This window comes from Microchirus variegatus (assembly GCF_963457635.1).
Source record: "Microchirus variegatus genome assembly, chromosome: 1".
NCBI lineage: Eukaryota > Metazoa > Chordata > Actinopteri > Pleuronectiformes > Soleidae > Microchirus > Microchirus variegatus.
The window spans coordinates 16,100,449-16,114,682 of NC_139802.1; the positions used below are offsets into that span (position 1 = coordinate 16,100,449).

General features: G+C 41.4%; 1 protein-coding gene across 1 annotated transcript in view; it reads left to right on the plus strand.

Moving 5' to 3' along the window:
* vps13b (vacuolar protein sorting 13 homolog B) overlaps window positions 1–14,234 on the plus strand; it is a 297,430-nt gene that overhangs the window by 149,370 nt on the left and 133,826 nt on the right. The window contains exons 25-27 of the mRNA XM_083910541.1: window positions 1,590–1,793; window positions 7,645–7,816; window positions 10,464–10,578. Of these exons, the coding sequence (XP_083766667.1) occupies window positions 1,590–1,793; window positions 7,645–7,816; window positions 10,464–10,578 (491 nt within the window). The remainder of the gene's footprint in view (window positions 1–1,589; window positions 1,794–7,644; window positions 7,817–10,463; window positions 10,579–14,234) is intronic.

Genomic DNA, 14,234 nt, shown 5'->3' on the forward strand with positions numbered 1-14,234 from the left:
TGTAAACACAGAGAAGCATAGATGTAAACACAGAAAAACAGATTTGACTTGAATAGTATGTAGCATCAGATCAATATCTAATGCAATAATCATGTTCTCACGTCACTTTCTCTTTTACTCGGCATTCTTTACTCTCCCCCCGCCACATCTGCTGCTCAGTGCAGTAGGCCTTGTTGTGCTTGGTTGGACTTCCACAAGCCAGACTCTCAGAAAAGCGAGCGAGGAGCCATATTTCTCTTGCCGGCAGTGCAGTTCAGTTGGGTATGGCAGACAGCTGTTGGCCCTGTCATTGGACGGCTGCTGGATTGGCATTAGCAGCTCTTCCTGGACATATTTGAAATGGCCCAGCTGTAATGTATTTTACTGCTTTTTATTTGATTTATGCTTATTTATGGAAGGCCTCCCTGTAATGTGTGTGCTAAAAGGCTTGCATGTGTGTGAGCGAGCAATAACGAATCAAAAATGTGTTTGCTATTTTGTGTGTGTGCTTGTGCACCTTTACTTTTGAGGGACCCACAGTGGTGGGGGTTTGGGGATTTCTTGGCTGCAGAAACAAAACATCTGAAATCCGAAAATTATCTCACTGTGAAAGAGCGTTGCATTTCTCCTTCTCTTTCCCCATTTCTTGGTTTTAAAAAAGACTGAGTGAATGCATGAATAACTGAAAGCATCACATCACATTCCCCTGCTTTCTTCTCATGTTTTCCACTCTTGTTTTTGGCTTTGTTGTTGTTTAAAGCCAAGGCCTCTTTTCATGTGAACACATGATAAATAGTTGAGAACACTTGACACTGAGCCTTCACTTTTTCCTAACTGTGGTGAGTTTTTCAGGGGAAATGGATGACACAACTTAACTTTCCTCTGTGGGTGTTTCTTTGGGAGTTTTGTTGTTATGGATAACAAATTTATACAGTGAAGCACATGTATGAGCATGCTATGCCTTTCAAATAATCACCCATCGAATGGAAAAATGCATGCAGGATTTACATTACGCTGGTGAAAGGTGGCCTCTCTGAATTACAAAGTCTAAAATAGTGTCGGGTTAGAGAGGGAAAGAAGAAATGGGAATTGATAGGGTTCCATTTATGGCAAATATTTCCTCCTCTTTTTTTCTCCTCTCTCTCAAATTTAACTAGGTTTAGTGTCACATAACTACAAAGCTGCCAAGCAAAATCTTGCTAATGGTCTCTGAAGTCAGAACTACATGAGAAATCCCTAGTGCAGCTGTTTGAGTCAGACCTTGGCACGAAAGTACACTTGAATCTGCTTTTAAATATTAAGACTACTTGTGGTGTGTTAGGTTTATCTTTTAAGGCCATCAATTGGCATCAGTATCATATTCAACATACTGTCATTGTCAGTTTTTTTGTGCACAGATATTATCCGTCCAACTATATATAAATAGAATATGTGTCGTGCTTCACATGGAAATGTTGCATTTCAGTTTTACCTTGTATTACACTATATTGATTACTCTTAATTTCAATCAACATCAAGTACATAATTCTTTCAACATACAATTGTATATTTAGCTTTGTGACCTAACGTTTCTCCCTCTCGGTTTTCCCTCTTCTCCTGTCATTCACCAGGTTCAGTTGTTGTATGAACTCCTCCTGAGCTGGAGCTCTACGTGGGCCCGTCTCCAGAAGCATGGCATCTTACGTCAGACCTCCAACATTCCAGAGCCGCCTGCTGGTGCTGTGCCATCCTCACCAGTTCGCAGCAGTGCTGGCACCGCCCTCCCAGACACGAGCACCTGCAGCCCCTCGGCGGATTTTGGCTCCCCCACTGAGGTTTGTTTTTCTCACATAGCTACTATAGAGGTGTAATGTGTCTGTTTTTCTGAGTGTTTTCTTCTTCTTCTTCTGTATTTATCACAATTCATGTGATTCACAGTGTGAACATAATCAAATGTGTCATACTCAACAAAACATGTACGTTTCCTTTTAGTCACTTCCATGGCCATCACGGAACACAATCTATTTACTTAAGTGTATTTTACCTAGGTTTTATTTAATTCGTCTCCCAGATTGCAGAGAATTTTGCATCTGTTACTTTTGATCTCTTTTCCTTTCATGTTGCGCTACTTGATTAATTAAGAGACTACACTCTGCAAACACTTACCTATAAGTCCTTTTTTAAAGTGCTGTGAGTCATTCAGTTGCACATGCTGCTTTAGGCCTTTGTTGTATACATAACTCTGAAGATGATTTATGATTTGTGAGTGTACTTTTTATTGTTATGAGTAACTGAGTCAGCGCTAACACATGCATTTGTGTTCTTTGATTTGTTTGGGAAGGATTTTCAAGGCTGGAAAAATCCCATCAGTCCTTGTGTTTTCTTTCAGTTTTTCTTACTCATGGTGTAGAGGCCATGAGCTCTGTTTGATTCACATAAGCCGACACTTGATTGAGTATAAAGCTGCCCGATAATTTGGGGAAAACAATACCTGTATTTATATTTTCACTCATATAAAATATCAAAACCCAGAGAGTGAAGTATAGTTGTATGCAGGCATGCTCAAAGCCAATGGAAAAATTATAGTCCACAGTTTTTTTGGGTGCAAGAAAATGTTCAGTGTTATTTTTTCCTTTGCTCCCTAGATGATGTTTAACAAAAATCCCATGTAATGTGGCAGGTGGTTTTATGTCATCTTTCTAGTAGTCCTAACAGTAGCAGCAACAGTGACAAACTGTGGGTCTGTGCCGTTGGGGCCTAAGCCACCAGAGCCATGTGTAATATGTGTATGTTCGTGTGTGGAATGTAGGATACATTAAAACGATGGTGTTGATATATGTTTATGTTGTTAAGCAGTGGTAACTAGCCCATGGAGTAATGCTCTTTGACCACCAGGGCCCTGTCTGCAATATGAGGCCCCCCTGGATCACAACTCAAACGTCATGCAGCCCTCAGAGGCAATACAGTGTGTATGTTTGAGTTCACATTCAAGTGTTTCATTTATCAGGGTTCATCTGTTCACATTTTGTTTCCAAGTGATCAACCCGTATATCTTCTCATGTGCTTGATTCGTGACCCCGCCAAAGTGGCAGTAGTGGAAGTGAATTCCCGATGTTGTTGTGCATCTATAACAAGGCCACAGTGACCCCTGCCCACTTGTCACTGTTTAACTAAGTACAAACACAAGTAGAAGTGTTTAGTCCTTTGGGAGGGGAGTGATTGAGCAAGAACGTATGAGCTGCTTGATAAGTCTCAGCAGTAGTGGTAGCAGTCGCTCCTTAACAAAGCTGCTCCCCCAAACACCCCACCCCTCCTGCCCACTCCCTTCCCAAACACTTCCTCCATCCTCCTCTATTAAATCAAACCAATCTGTGACATTTTCCATATACATTTGTTTGCTAGTATTTATGAGTTGATGCTACTCGGTGTTTAGTCTTTTCTTTCTTTTTCTTTTGTCTGCCTCCTGTGCCTTTCATGTTCCTCTCTTCATCGTGGCTTTTATTTGTCTTTCGTCTCATGTGAATCCAATCCAAAAAATATGTTATATCATACATTTCAATCCTACTCTAACACCTATTTCTGAGCCTGACTAGCGCCTGGGGAAAAAACCCTTTCCAGACTTGACTAAATCCTGACCACCACCAATTCCAACCTTTAAAACAAAGACTTACTAAATAATCATAGTGATAACCACTCAGTAAATGAATGTCCAAAGGTTTTTGCATATTTCCACTTTATTTTTTTTGCTTCATCTTTTCCTTCATTGATCTTTTCTTTCTCCATGGCTCTCTTTCTTTTGTACTCTTCAAGCATCTCTTCTCCATCATAAACCATTCTTCCTTTTCACTCTTTCCTTTTCTTTCATATTGTACCTCCCCCTCATCTTTCTTTGACACTTCCCAGCCTGCTGTTGTCTTCCAATGTTTAGGTCTCTCTGATGAGCAAAGACAAACTCTGCAGAGAAAATAAACCCGGATCCTCAGCCCGTTTATAGCGCAGAGGCCCAGGAATTAAATTGTATACTTTACAACTTGGCCTGTGGAGGTGTGGGAAAATAGCTCCCTCCTAGAATGTGTGTGTGTCTGTGTGTGTTTGGGGCCCCATTCTGGCAGCTCAGGAACGTGCCAGAGCCCACCTCTACCTACACCCCATCATCACATCTGTTCCTCAAGGCCTCACCTTGATGGGGGGCTGACTGTAACTATTGCCGAGCTGCGTCAACAGCGGCCTCTGCAGCCACAACTGTTAATTACAGGATGTTGTCACATTAAATTCTGTTTTGCTCCCCGTCTGTGCGGTAAACGCTCATAGTGAAAACATCAAGCCTATCAATCACTCATGCAACAAACACAAAATCATTACCTCAGTGCAGACAAGTAATCACTTTCCACCCATGTCAAGCCAGTATACGACTAATTTGATTACTGTGACCAAAAGAATCTGAACCCACAGCCGTTTTGTGCCAAGGCATAATTTGTTGGAACTTGATTCACACTGACTGAGTTTCTAACAACAAGCAAGGGTCTTCTCCCCCACGCCACTGGTGACAACTCATGGTCACAAGTTGTGATCGTTTTAATCAACACGTGAATATATTAGACAGACAGTGGACTCGATATAATCTTCAAATACCTCTGTCCTGTCTCTTACTGCTCTTGACGACACACTACAGTATAATGTATATTAGTTCTGTTGAAGATCTGCAAAGCTAAGAAAGGACTAGAGGTCTAGAGTCAGGAACTTACCTCTGAGTCAGATCACATATTAATGAGATGAGATAGGTTAGGAGTGACTGTACTAAAAAACAATCGCAGTTACAGAGGGGATTTATAAAGTTTAGATGACAATAATTGTGATTAGCGTAATGAATATAAAATAATATAAAACTGCAGTTTTAATCGGTGCATAGTAGAAGCCAGTTTTTAAAGTTACCATTTATGTAACATCCAAAAAAATGGTTTTACCTGATACTTTTACAAAAAGTACAATCAATTTTGCTTGTTGCTTTAAAAAAATTACTTTTTGTTAATTTGAAAGTTACATAACCTCTCCATAACATGAAACACATAAAAAAAAGAAGAAGAAAAGAAAGTTATTTTTGTTGTTTTTTGGGATGTTTGTTTGAAAGTGGCCTTCTGTTGACAAGTTTAACTTAAGTAGGGTTTTTCATTTGCCCTGAAATTTCAAGGAGAGTTTCCAAAGTCTCGAAAGTTGTGCTTTTGTTGCTCTGCAAATCTACATGGCCTGTATTTTGTAATTGCAGGGGTTAAACTGTTAAAATGAAATACAGCCCTCTGCGGTTTAAACCATTCACAAGGGCAAGAGACTGAGAGTCTTAAAGTTCTGGATGGGACGTAGGAACAGTCACATGTTCGATGCTCCAATGTAACCACGTTATAGTACACAGTGGACTTCCCACTGCGCCAGCGGCTGGCTTCTGTTTCCACACATGACATTACGGAGCCTAATCCCACCAAGTGGCCAGAACTGTAAACCAAATAGTCCAAACCACACACACTCATATATACATACACAGAGAGAGAGAGAGAGAAATATGTTTTGACTCCAACTCAAGAACAATTAGCACTCAAATGGCAGTTGACAAGAGGATATATATCTGATTGAGATTGACTGAACGCCATTAGTACTTGGCTCATGTTACTTAGTGCCAGTCACAGAGACTTCACTGACACACACATATACACCACCTTGACTGTTTGCTTCCATGAAAACATAAAATGACACCACTAGAAACATAATTGTTTGTCTCTTCATCCGTACAGCATTTACGTTCACCATGTTTTTCTTTGTTCTCAAGACTATAATTTAGCGTTGCCTGCAGAACTTATAAACCTCTGTCTCAGTGTTCTCCAGCCTGAGTTCAGATTAGAGTATTTTTGCTCACTTGTGTGTCTTTTATCTGATTGTTGGATTGAGGTGGGGGCCGAGCAGCACTGGCGTGTTGATAAAAGCTGACGTGGTAGTGGGTCCACTGGTCCAGTAGCAGTGGCAGGGATGCACAATTGACCAGAGGAAGCAGATAGAGAAGTTTGAATATTCTTGCCCTAACTACAATGGTCTCATCAGCGTACCACTGTTGCAGACAGACAAACTGATGCTGAATACAGGAAGCTGCAAGGCTTACATGCAAGAGTAGTTGAGCGATAAACAGCAGGTGTGTTGTAATCATCCAATCACCATCCAAGGATCAGAGAGGGAGAGAAGCCTGCAGACACACCCAGAGAGAGAGAGAGGGACAAACAAAACCCTGATCACAGTGTGATTATGACACTGTAAAAACATTTTAATATGCTATAATATAGCATATATAAATGTTTTTTATGTGAGACCTGGTGCACTGATCATGTTTATTTAATCAATATCCAGGTGTCTTTATATACTGTTCTCTAAAGTTGACTCTGAATTGGCGTACTTCTTAATGTATTTATACTGTTTCTGTTTATTGAGCCATCCTGTCAGCCATCTTCATCCACACAAATTAACTAAATTTGCAAAGTAGTGTGAGGTCCCTCATCACTCCCCCATTGTGGAGAGGACATAATTCCTTCATCTGGATCCTCTTTAAGACACTGTAATCAGCCCAGCAGCTGTGTGCTTTCTAATTGAGACGGTTGATAACCACCTCACCAACCACAGCCAGGCTCGATAACCATGACACAATCTATCATTACCACACTGCAGTGGGAGAAACTGCAGAAAAAGTGAAATCCTCCGACCTTGGAGCTGCAAATTGCCATATTGTCTGAGTCAGCCAGGAAGATATATATTTGGAAAACAGATTACCAGGAAGAGAGTGACAGAAATAATAAAATGTCCCTAGTTCTTCGCCAAACCCCTAGTAATGAGATGAGAGCTCACAGAAGGCAGCCTCTTCTGCCGCATCCTGCTTGCCTCCACCTCACCACCCATCTTTGGTTTTGACTTCCCATTCTCTCCCAGGCTGCAAGGCGTTTGTGTCCTGGCACACTTGTGTGAAAGCGGGCCATGTGGATGCTGGTGGCTTAGATTGGGGTGAACATCAGCGACAGCCCCAGACAATAGTCCTTTCTCCCTCCACATTGCTCAGCTCTGAGTTGAGTTCTGCTCACCAGACACTGATGTCATTTACTCTCCAAAGGGCTTGATCACGGGTGGTTTCTTTGTTATGGCTACATGCTATGCGACAACATTTTCAAACACAGACGAGCATTTGTAGAACACATGGTTGAACATGCACACAAGTAGACAGACAAACAAACAGATGCAAGACAAACATACAAGTAAATAATACATTGTGAAATATGTGTGTTTTTCCAAACAAATCTCGAGTGTTGTTTGACTTAACACATTGAATTAGCAGGTTAGACTACCGTAACACTCCCACACATCACACCTACTTATCTGGGCTCTCGGAAGATTTGCATTGAGCTAAAGGAGATCCAAATAAAATCAAAAGTATAAAATCCTCAGATGACCTAGATGACACTACACACCCAAGTCGTCACTGGAAGTCATTCAGAAGATCTGAAAAGTTGGAATATCTTTCATTCTTTGTTTGAATTGGACTTAGTTGAATGTTTTCTAAAACTTTGAGGAGTATTAAATGTTTGAATAAAAAAAAAACTGCTTCTGGTTTGTAAGCATCATACCAACTCAGACTAAACAGATCTTGTTTTGGCTTCCTAGGGTGACTCAGTGCCCGCTGCTGACAACAGTCCATTCGCCGACACAGTGACTTTGGAGCAGAAAACCAGCAACATTGGTGGGACCAGTGGGAAGGTCAGCCTTTGGATGCAGTGGATGTTACCCAAGGTCACGTTCAAACTGTTTGCTCCTGACCCAACTGCCAAAAAGACAGGTACATTAACATTAACACAGACACAATACAAACAAAATGGAAATAGAACAAATATGAAATAGTTTTCCAGTGTTCTATTCCAGTGTTGTGTTTTGTTTCTGGTGGACGTGGATGTTTTCAAAGCCACATTATGAAACAACTGAAGAAGAGTGTGTGAATATCAATCAGCTACAGTGTCTAGGTATCACGCAATGGATCCAATATACAGTAAAAAAAAAAAAAAAAAAAATCTAATTACTTTCAAATCTGGACTTTTTAATGTCTTGTCATTCACAGCGTTTAATAATCATTCTATATCAGCACTTAAAGTGATCGCCCTGTCTTGTTTCTCATTAACCACTCAGAATGGAAAAGCAGCTGAGGAGTAGAGGGACTAGGGAAAAGAAAACTAAATAAATGGTAGGCCAGTTCTACCTTCAATTGGTGACTGTAATATTTAGCATATGTCATCCAGATCACCCAGCTTAAGGTCTTTAATGGTCAAAATGGAATGTTTTGGACGAACTCACAGAGATGGTTTGACTTTGACAACATCCTAAATAGGCATTACTTTTAGATTTTGGCTTAATGTGCACCATCTGAGTTAAAAGAGGAACTTTTCCTCCCTCTCTCTCGAACACACGGAGCGTGTCGTCAAAAATTGTATGAATGCATGCACAGATACCCCGTATCACAAATGCATTCCTTGATAAGTAAGCCACAGTTCAAGTATGAACGCAGGCAATCTGCTATGATGTAATGTTTTTAAACCACAAAGGAAGTAAGATTCTTGTCTTTTAGGAAAAAAAAAAAAGCCATTCCAGATTTATTAGTTTGAGGGTGTAATGTAATGTTATGCTATTATGTGTTGGAAGGTTAGAAGTAGAAACTCAAGCACGAGTCTCCACAGGCTTTGCTTAAAGCACAAATCAGTGGTGCTCTTTCCTCCTTTCAAGATGAGCCATTTAAGCTGAAGGGACTAAGGGTTTCCAATCCTCTTCAAGGGTGGGTTTAGAAAACTCATACATCAGTATCAACACCATGTTGGAGACTGTGACTTTCAGAGTATCTAACAACTTGGGAGAGTTCTTTCCACACAGTATCCACAATAAAACTGACAAGACTTGTGTTTCAATATTAATAAGCCATTAGGAACCTCTGCGTTTCTCAGAATCACCACAAGGCAAAAGTACAACAACCATAGTTTGACACGCATGAAGTTAATTTTCCCAAGCTGATCTGCGATTGTGGGACTTTCACAGTGGAAACAATGAGGGAGAACCATCAGTTAAGCTCACAGGCTTGGTTCAATGCAAAGTTAATCAGTTCTTTAAAACGTACTCACTGTACTGGGTGGGTTTGTTTGCACAGAAGGTGCATAAAGGCACACACTTACATTTTCTCCATTTGTGTGTGTGTCTGCATTTACATAAAATTAATCTGTATACACAGATTGTAGCCGTAGTCATGGTATTCAGGGTAGCTGGATGGACCTGGACAGGATTAGCTACAGAGCAAGTCTTTGCCTACAGAAATTAAATTCACACACACAAACAACACCTTCCACTTCAAGATTTAAAGGTCCCATATTATGCAAAATCAACTTTTTAATCATTTTAATATTTATATTTGGGAGTCTGAGGCCCTACCAGTCGCCAAAGTGTGAAAAAAAGATGACTCACTCATGTTTTTGTAGTCCTCCTCAGTCTAAGTACAGGAGATAAAACATGCGATGTCGACTTCCGTGCTCACTGGGACGTCACCAGACCAAGTTCCTGGTATTGTTGTCTCGGGGAGCATCGAAAGTAAGCGAAGTCCAGTGCTCCACAGTGCAGCACAGAGTCCTACACAAACTTCCAGCCTCAGAGGATGTATCTGTCCAGTGGATACATTATATATGATGGCAATGTGCCTGCAAATGATCACTTTTCCAAATGCTAACTGCTGTTAGCTCCCAGTATCCTCTGTGGGTGATGTCATTTCCTGTCTCTTAAGTTTTGTTTTACTTTTTGTTTTTTTGTAAAGATATTACTAAACAGAGCAGTTTGAACAGGGCTGTTTTGGCAGGGTGATTTAACTGCTGTGGTGCTTCATCCTTATGGTATTTTGACCAAAGCATGTCCCAGACACTTGCCTTTGCAGCAAGAAGACCCAGGTTCCTGGGTTCGAGCCCCGTTTGAAACAACTTCGGAACAAGGGCCTTTCTGCAAGGAGTTTGCATGTTCTCCCTGTGTGTGCGTGGGTTTTCTCCGGGTTCTCCGGCTTCTTCCCACAGTCCAAAAGCATGCGATATGGGGATTAGATAAATTGGTCACTCTAAATTCACTGTAGGTGTGAGAGTGTGAGTGAAAGGTTGTTTGTCTCTATATGTGGCCCTGTGAAAGACTGGCGAACTGTCCAGGGTGTACCCCGCCTTTTGCCCAATGTCAGCTGAGATAGGTACAGCACCCCCGCGACCCTCTGGTGGAGGATAAATAATGGATGGATGGATGGATGTCCCAGACATGTTCATTAGGACACCAGGGAACTATGTTAACTTGGAGAAATAGGGTATAATATGGGACCTTTAAGTAATATATCATGAAGTATATCATGAATAAACTTCATGATATTGAAATGCAGAAAACATAATGTTGTGCTGATTTTTTTCTCTTCTTGTCTCTGTCAGAAATTTGTGTCATCAGTGAACTCGAAGACCTGAGTGCCTCTGTAGATGTCCAAGATGTGTACACAAAGATCAAATGTAAAGTTGGCAGCTTCAACATCGATCACTACATACGCAGGTAGAGTACATCTGCTACAACTAAACACATGTATTTATGTCATATGTATGATTGCGTTTAGTAATTATGTCGCACCTAAACTATAGACCTAGACAAACTATAGACGTGTTGTAGTAAATATAATAATGACTCACACCTCACACTCCTTTGATTGAATAAACATGCTGTGATGCCCCATTTGACCCACAGCCAGCACAATTTGATCTTGTGCTGCATGTGCCCCCACCACTATCCTCACTATCCCTGTCAAACAAAGACAAAAGTCAAAGGCACAATTTTGAAATTTTGAATTTTGAAAATAACCTAAGCAAGTATTTCCAAATGACTGCAGTAGTTCCCACAGCAGTCGGTATAACTGGATCAACATTCTGCCATGATGATACACACGCATACGCATTAAGACTCACAGCTCAAACAATGCTAATTACACAGTACTAGCTGATGAATCCAACTTTTTATATCCATGAGGTGACCATACCGCCCCCATAGGCTTCTGCTCTCACAGTCCCGAGGTCTACGTGCACACACACGCACATGTACGCACACTTTAACCACAAATACCACCAACACTGTCTGTTTCCCCTTGTCCTCATATGGGTGTGTTTTCAGATTATCACCTCGGTGTCATCGTCTTTCTCGACAGCTGTTGTGGTGGTGACCACAGATTAACAGACAGATGGACCAACAGACTTGAGGGACGGATTGAACCGATTTTGTGCTGGCCCAACTCTGACTCATAGAGCAGAGGAGTTCAGTCAGTCAGTCATTTTCTCTAAGTCTGCGGTGTCTGAATCAATTCACAGAAACATTAACACGTTGTTAGGGAAGGAAAACCACTGGGCGATGTTCCACTACATCCTTATGGTAATCTCTCCCCACGTCAAGTTCCAGTCAAAATGGGGTAATTTAGCTCTGGGTTCTGAAATTATGAAAGTACATAGTGCACCACTGTGAACCCCCCCCCCCCCCCCCTATCAAAATCCCTTTTTTCCTCCCTATATTTCTTTCTTTTTGTCTTGATCACATACATCTGTGATGGGGTGAGCAGCTCCAAGTGTGTACTGTGTACGTGCCTGAGGTCTTGCTCTGTTGGGAAGAGACCACTTAACGGAAGGCAATTCTCCGTGTCTTAATCTGAGGAGATAATGAAACAGTGATCAAGCACCCCACCATGTTGCACCCAGCAGACCAGTGAGTGTTTCCCCGTGTTTTCAGGTCTGTGCCTGCATAGAAGTGTTCTCCTCTGATTTAGCCAGGCAGTGACAGTGAGATGGACCTTTTGAGCTCTGCCCCTGTATCGAACTCCCAACATTAGCAGTTGAGGGTCTGACCACTGATTTGATAATAGAAATTGATTCTGATTTGCCAGATTTTTAAATCCCCTTATCTGGGTCCTCCAGGAGTTTTAGTTCAGGTCAGAGTGGGACTCGCCTTGGCTTTGAACTCAACTGTCGAGCAAACTTCTCACAGACCTCCCTGTTTCACTGTAGTCAGCTGATTTACAGTCTGTCAGGCCACATGTGTTTCATCCAGTGTGGAGTACCAGCCCAATATTACTGATAATATCAGTAATTAAACAATTTCACGGTGTGAAGGTGTTGTGGGTCATATCATACAACCCTGCTCTCACAGGTGTGTGACCAATTGCTTCTGAGACCGAGCCAACCTTAATCTCTTTATTAGACCTATATGCCTTCCTAAATAGATAATAGGTCAATTTTCCCATTTCTAGGTTATTTCAGTTTAATGTGCATTTAACAATGTGTTCTCAACACACTTCTAACCAACCAAAGTTTTGGCAGCGAGACACCCTCCATCATCTGAGCCAGGTTGCAGTCATGGCTGCTTAGGACACAGTGGAAGACCTCTGGGCTTGTGGCCCACTCTAATCTGTATCATCCACGTATACAAGAGAGTCCACAGAGGTTAGAGTCCATATTAATCATTCTGAACGGATAATTGTTTGGTATTTCATCACCCAGCCCAGGTTATTTGTGTGCAGTTGGTCAGATTAAAAACAAGCCTGACAGAGAAAATGTTTCATCTGGCTCTAGCTATCTCACTTATGAAAAATGGATGGAAAGTTAGATAGGAGAAGCAAATATGGGAGGCACATAATATAACTGAATGATGGTTGTATCAAAAAGAAAGGGTGGAGGTGCATAGGAAAATGAAAGAAAGGCCATTCTTAAGGAAAACATAATACTGTCATGGAGCAAGAAATTAAAAGAAGATTAATTTTCCTGTTCTTTTGGGACTTCTGATCTTTTTCCAACCACTTTGTCTCCTTAGTTTGGGCAAGTCTCGACTAATAAAGGTGTTTCTTGACCAGTTCTGAAATGCTGGGATGCTTCCCAGTGCCTTAGAGAAAGGGAAGCTGGTGACAGTTAGTTCACCCTTAGTCACTCCAAGGAGCATCTTACACAAATTGAAGCTGATGTCTTCCAGCTGTTTTGCAAATGGCTGGGAGCGAAGGGTGACTGGATGGGAGTGAATAGAAGAGGGGAATGATGAGCTGTGGGGGGTCCATGTGTATTAGTCACTCTCACAGCCAAGTGGGGAGATTACCCAGATATTCACATAGACACACTCACGGAAAGAGCTGACATACACACGTAAGATAATGAAGCATGAAACACACACACAGTGTGTGCATGCCCACAACTAAGCCAATTCCTCACTCGCCGAACTTGTAGTTCTCTGTCGGCGAGTAATTATGAGGGGTGAACAAGCAGAGTGAGAGGGTGCTGATGAAGAAATGGCGCAGATGGTGTTGAACATTTTGGTTGTGTGAAAGTTCTTTGTCATACATGATTTGCCAGGTGTAATTATGATGGTGCGTGTATGTGTGTGTAATGTATGTTGTATGCTGTATGTGTTGTGTTTCTTAAGGGTTGCACATTGAAAGTGATAATTGTGTCTGTCCCTGTGTTAATGTCCTTTTATTTCTGCTTTACAGGTGTGTCTTTTGGATGCCCATATGAAAAAACTAATATCACGCCCTTCCTTAATCTCATTCTAGATCATTTTGTTTACATTGTTACACGTTTCTATTTCTTTATCTTTACGCACGTTTCCTCCAGGCTGCTGGCACTTTGATAAAAATGTCCGTATCAGTCTGTGGTTCACTTATCTAAATGTATTCGTAAGTGCTGTTGCCATTAAAGAGATATTATCAGGAAACTAGCACAGCAGTGTGAGTAGTGCCAGATGCCCAATTTAAGTCTGGCCCTGTGTGTCTCTCCAGGCCAGGGCATGACTGGCACTCCGGCCACTATGAAGGACTCATTCTACAGTGCAAGGAGACAGCAGTGGTGAGGCTTTGCCTGTCCCACAGCAGCACTGGGACTCTCTATAATAAGCCTCTGTCATTCTGCTGCTCCAAAATCAAAGTCCCCCATCTCTGCTGATGCTGGACAGACAGGAAAACAAACACATATTTATATTTATGGATGTAACTCTGGGCATCAACCAGTGGGGTGTTTTGCTCTACCTTAAATTATTTTATTTTATTTTAGAAAATATTGTGATTGAATCCCATTCCCCTGTCTGTCCAGTGGTCCTGATTGGTTGAGTATTCAAGCCAATAAAATCTGGTGACAGTGGTTGTTGTGTGTATAGGTGTATATTCAGTGGGATCCAAAACTTTTCTGTAT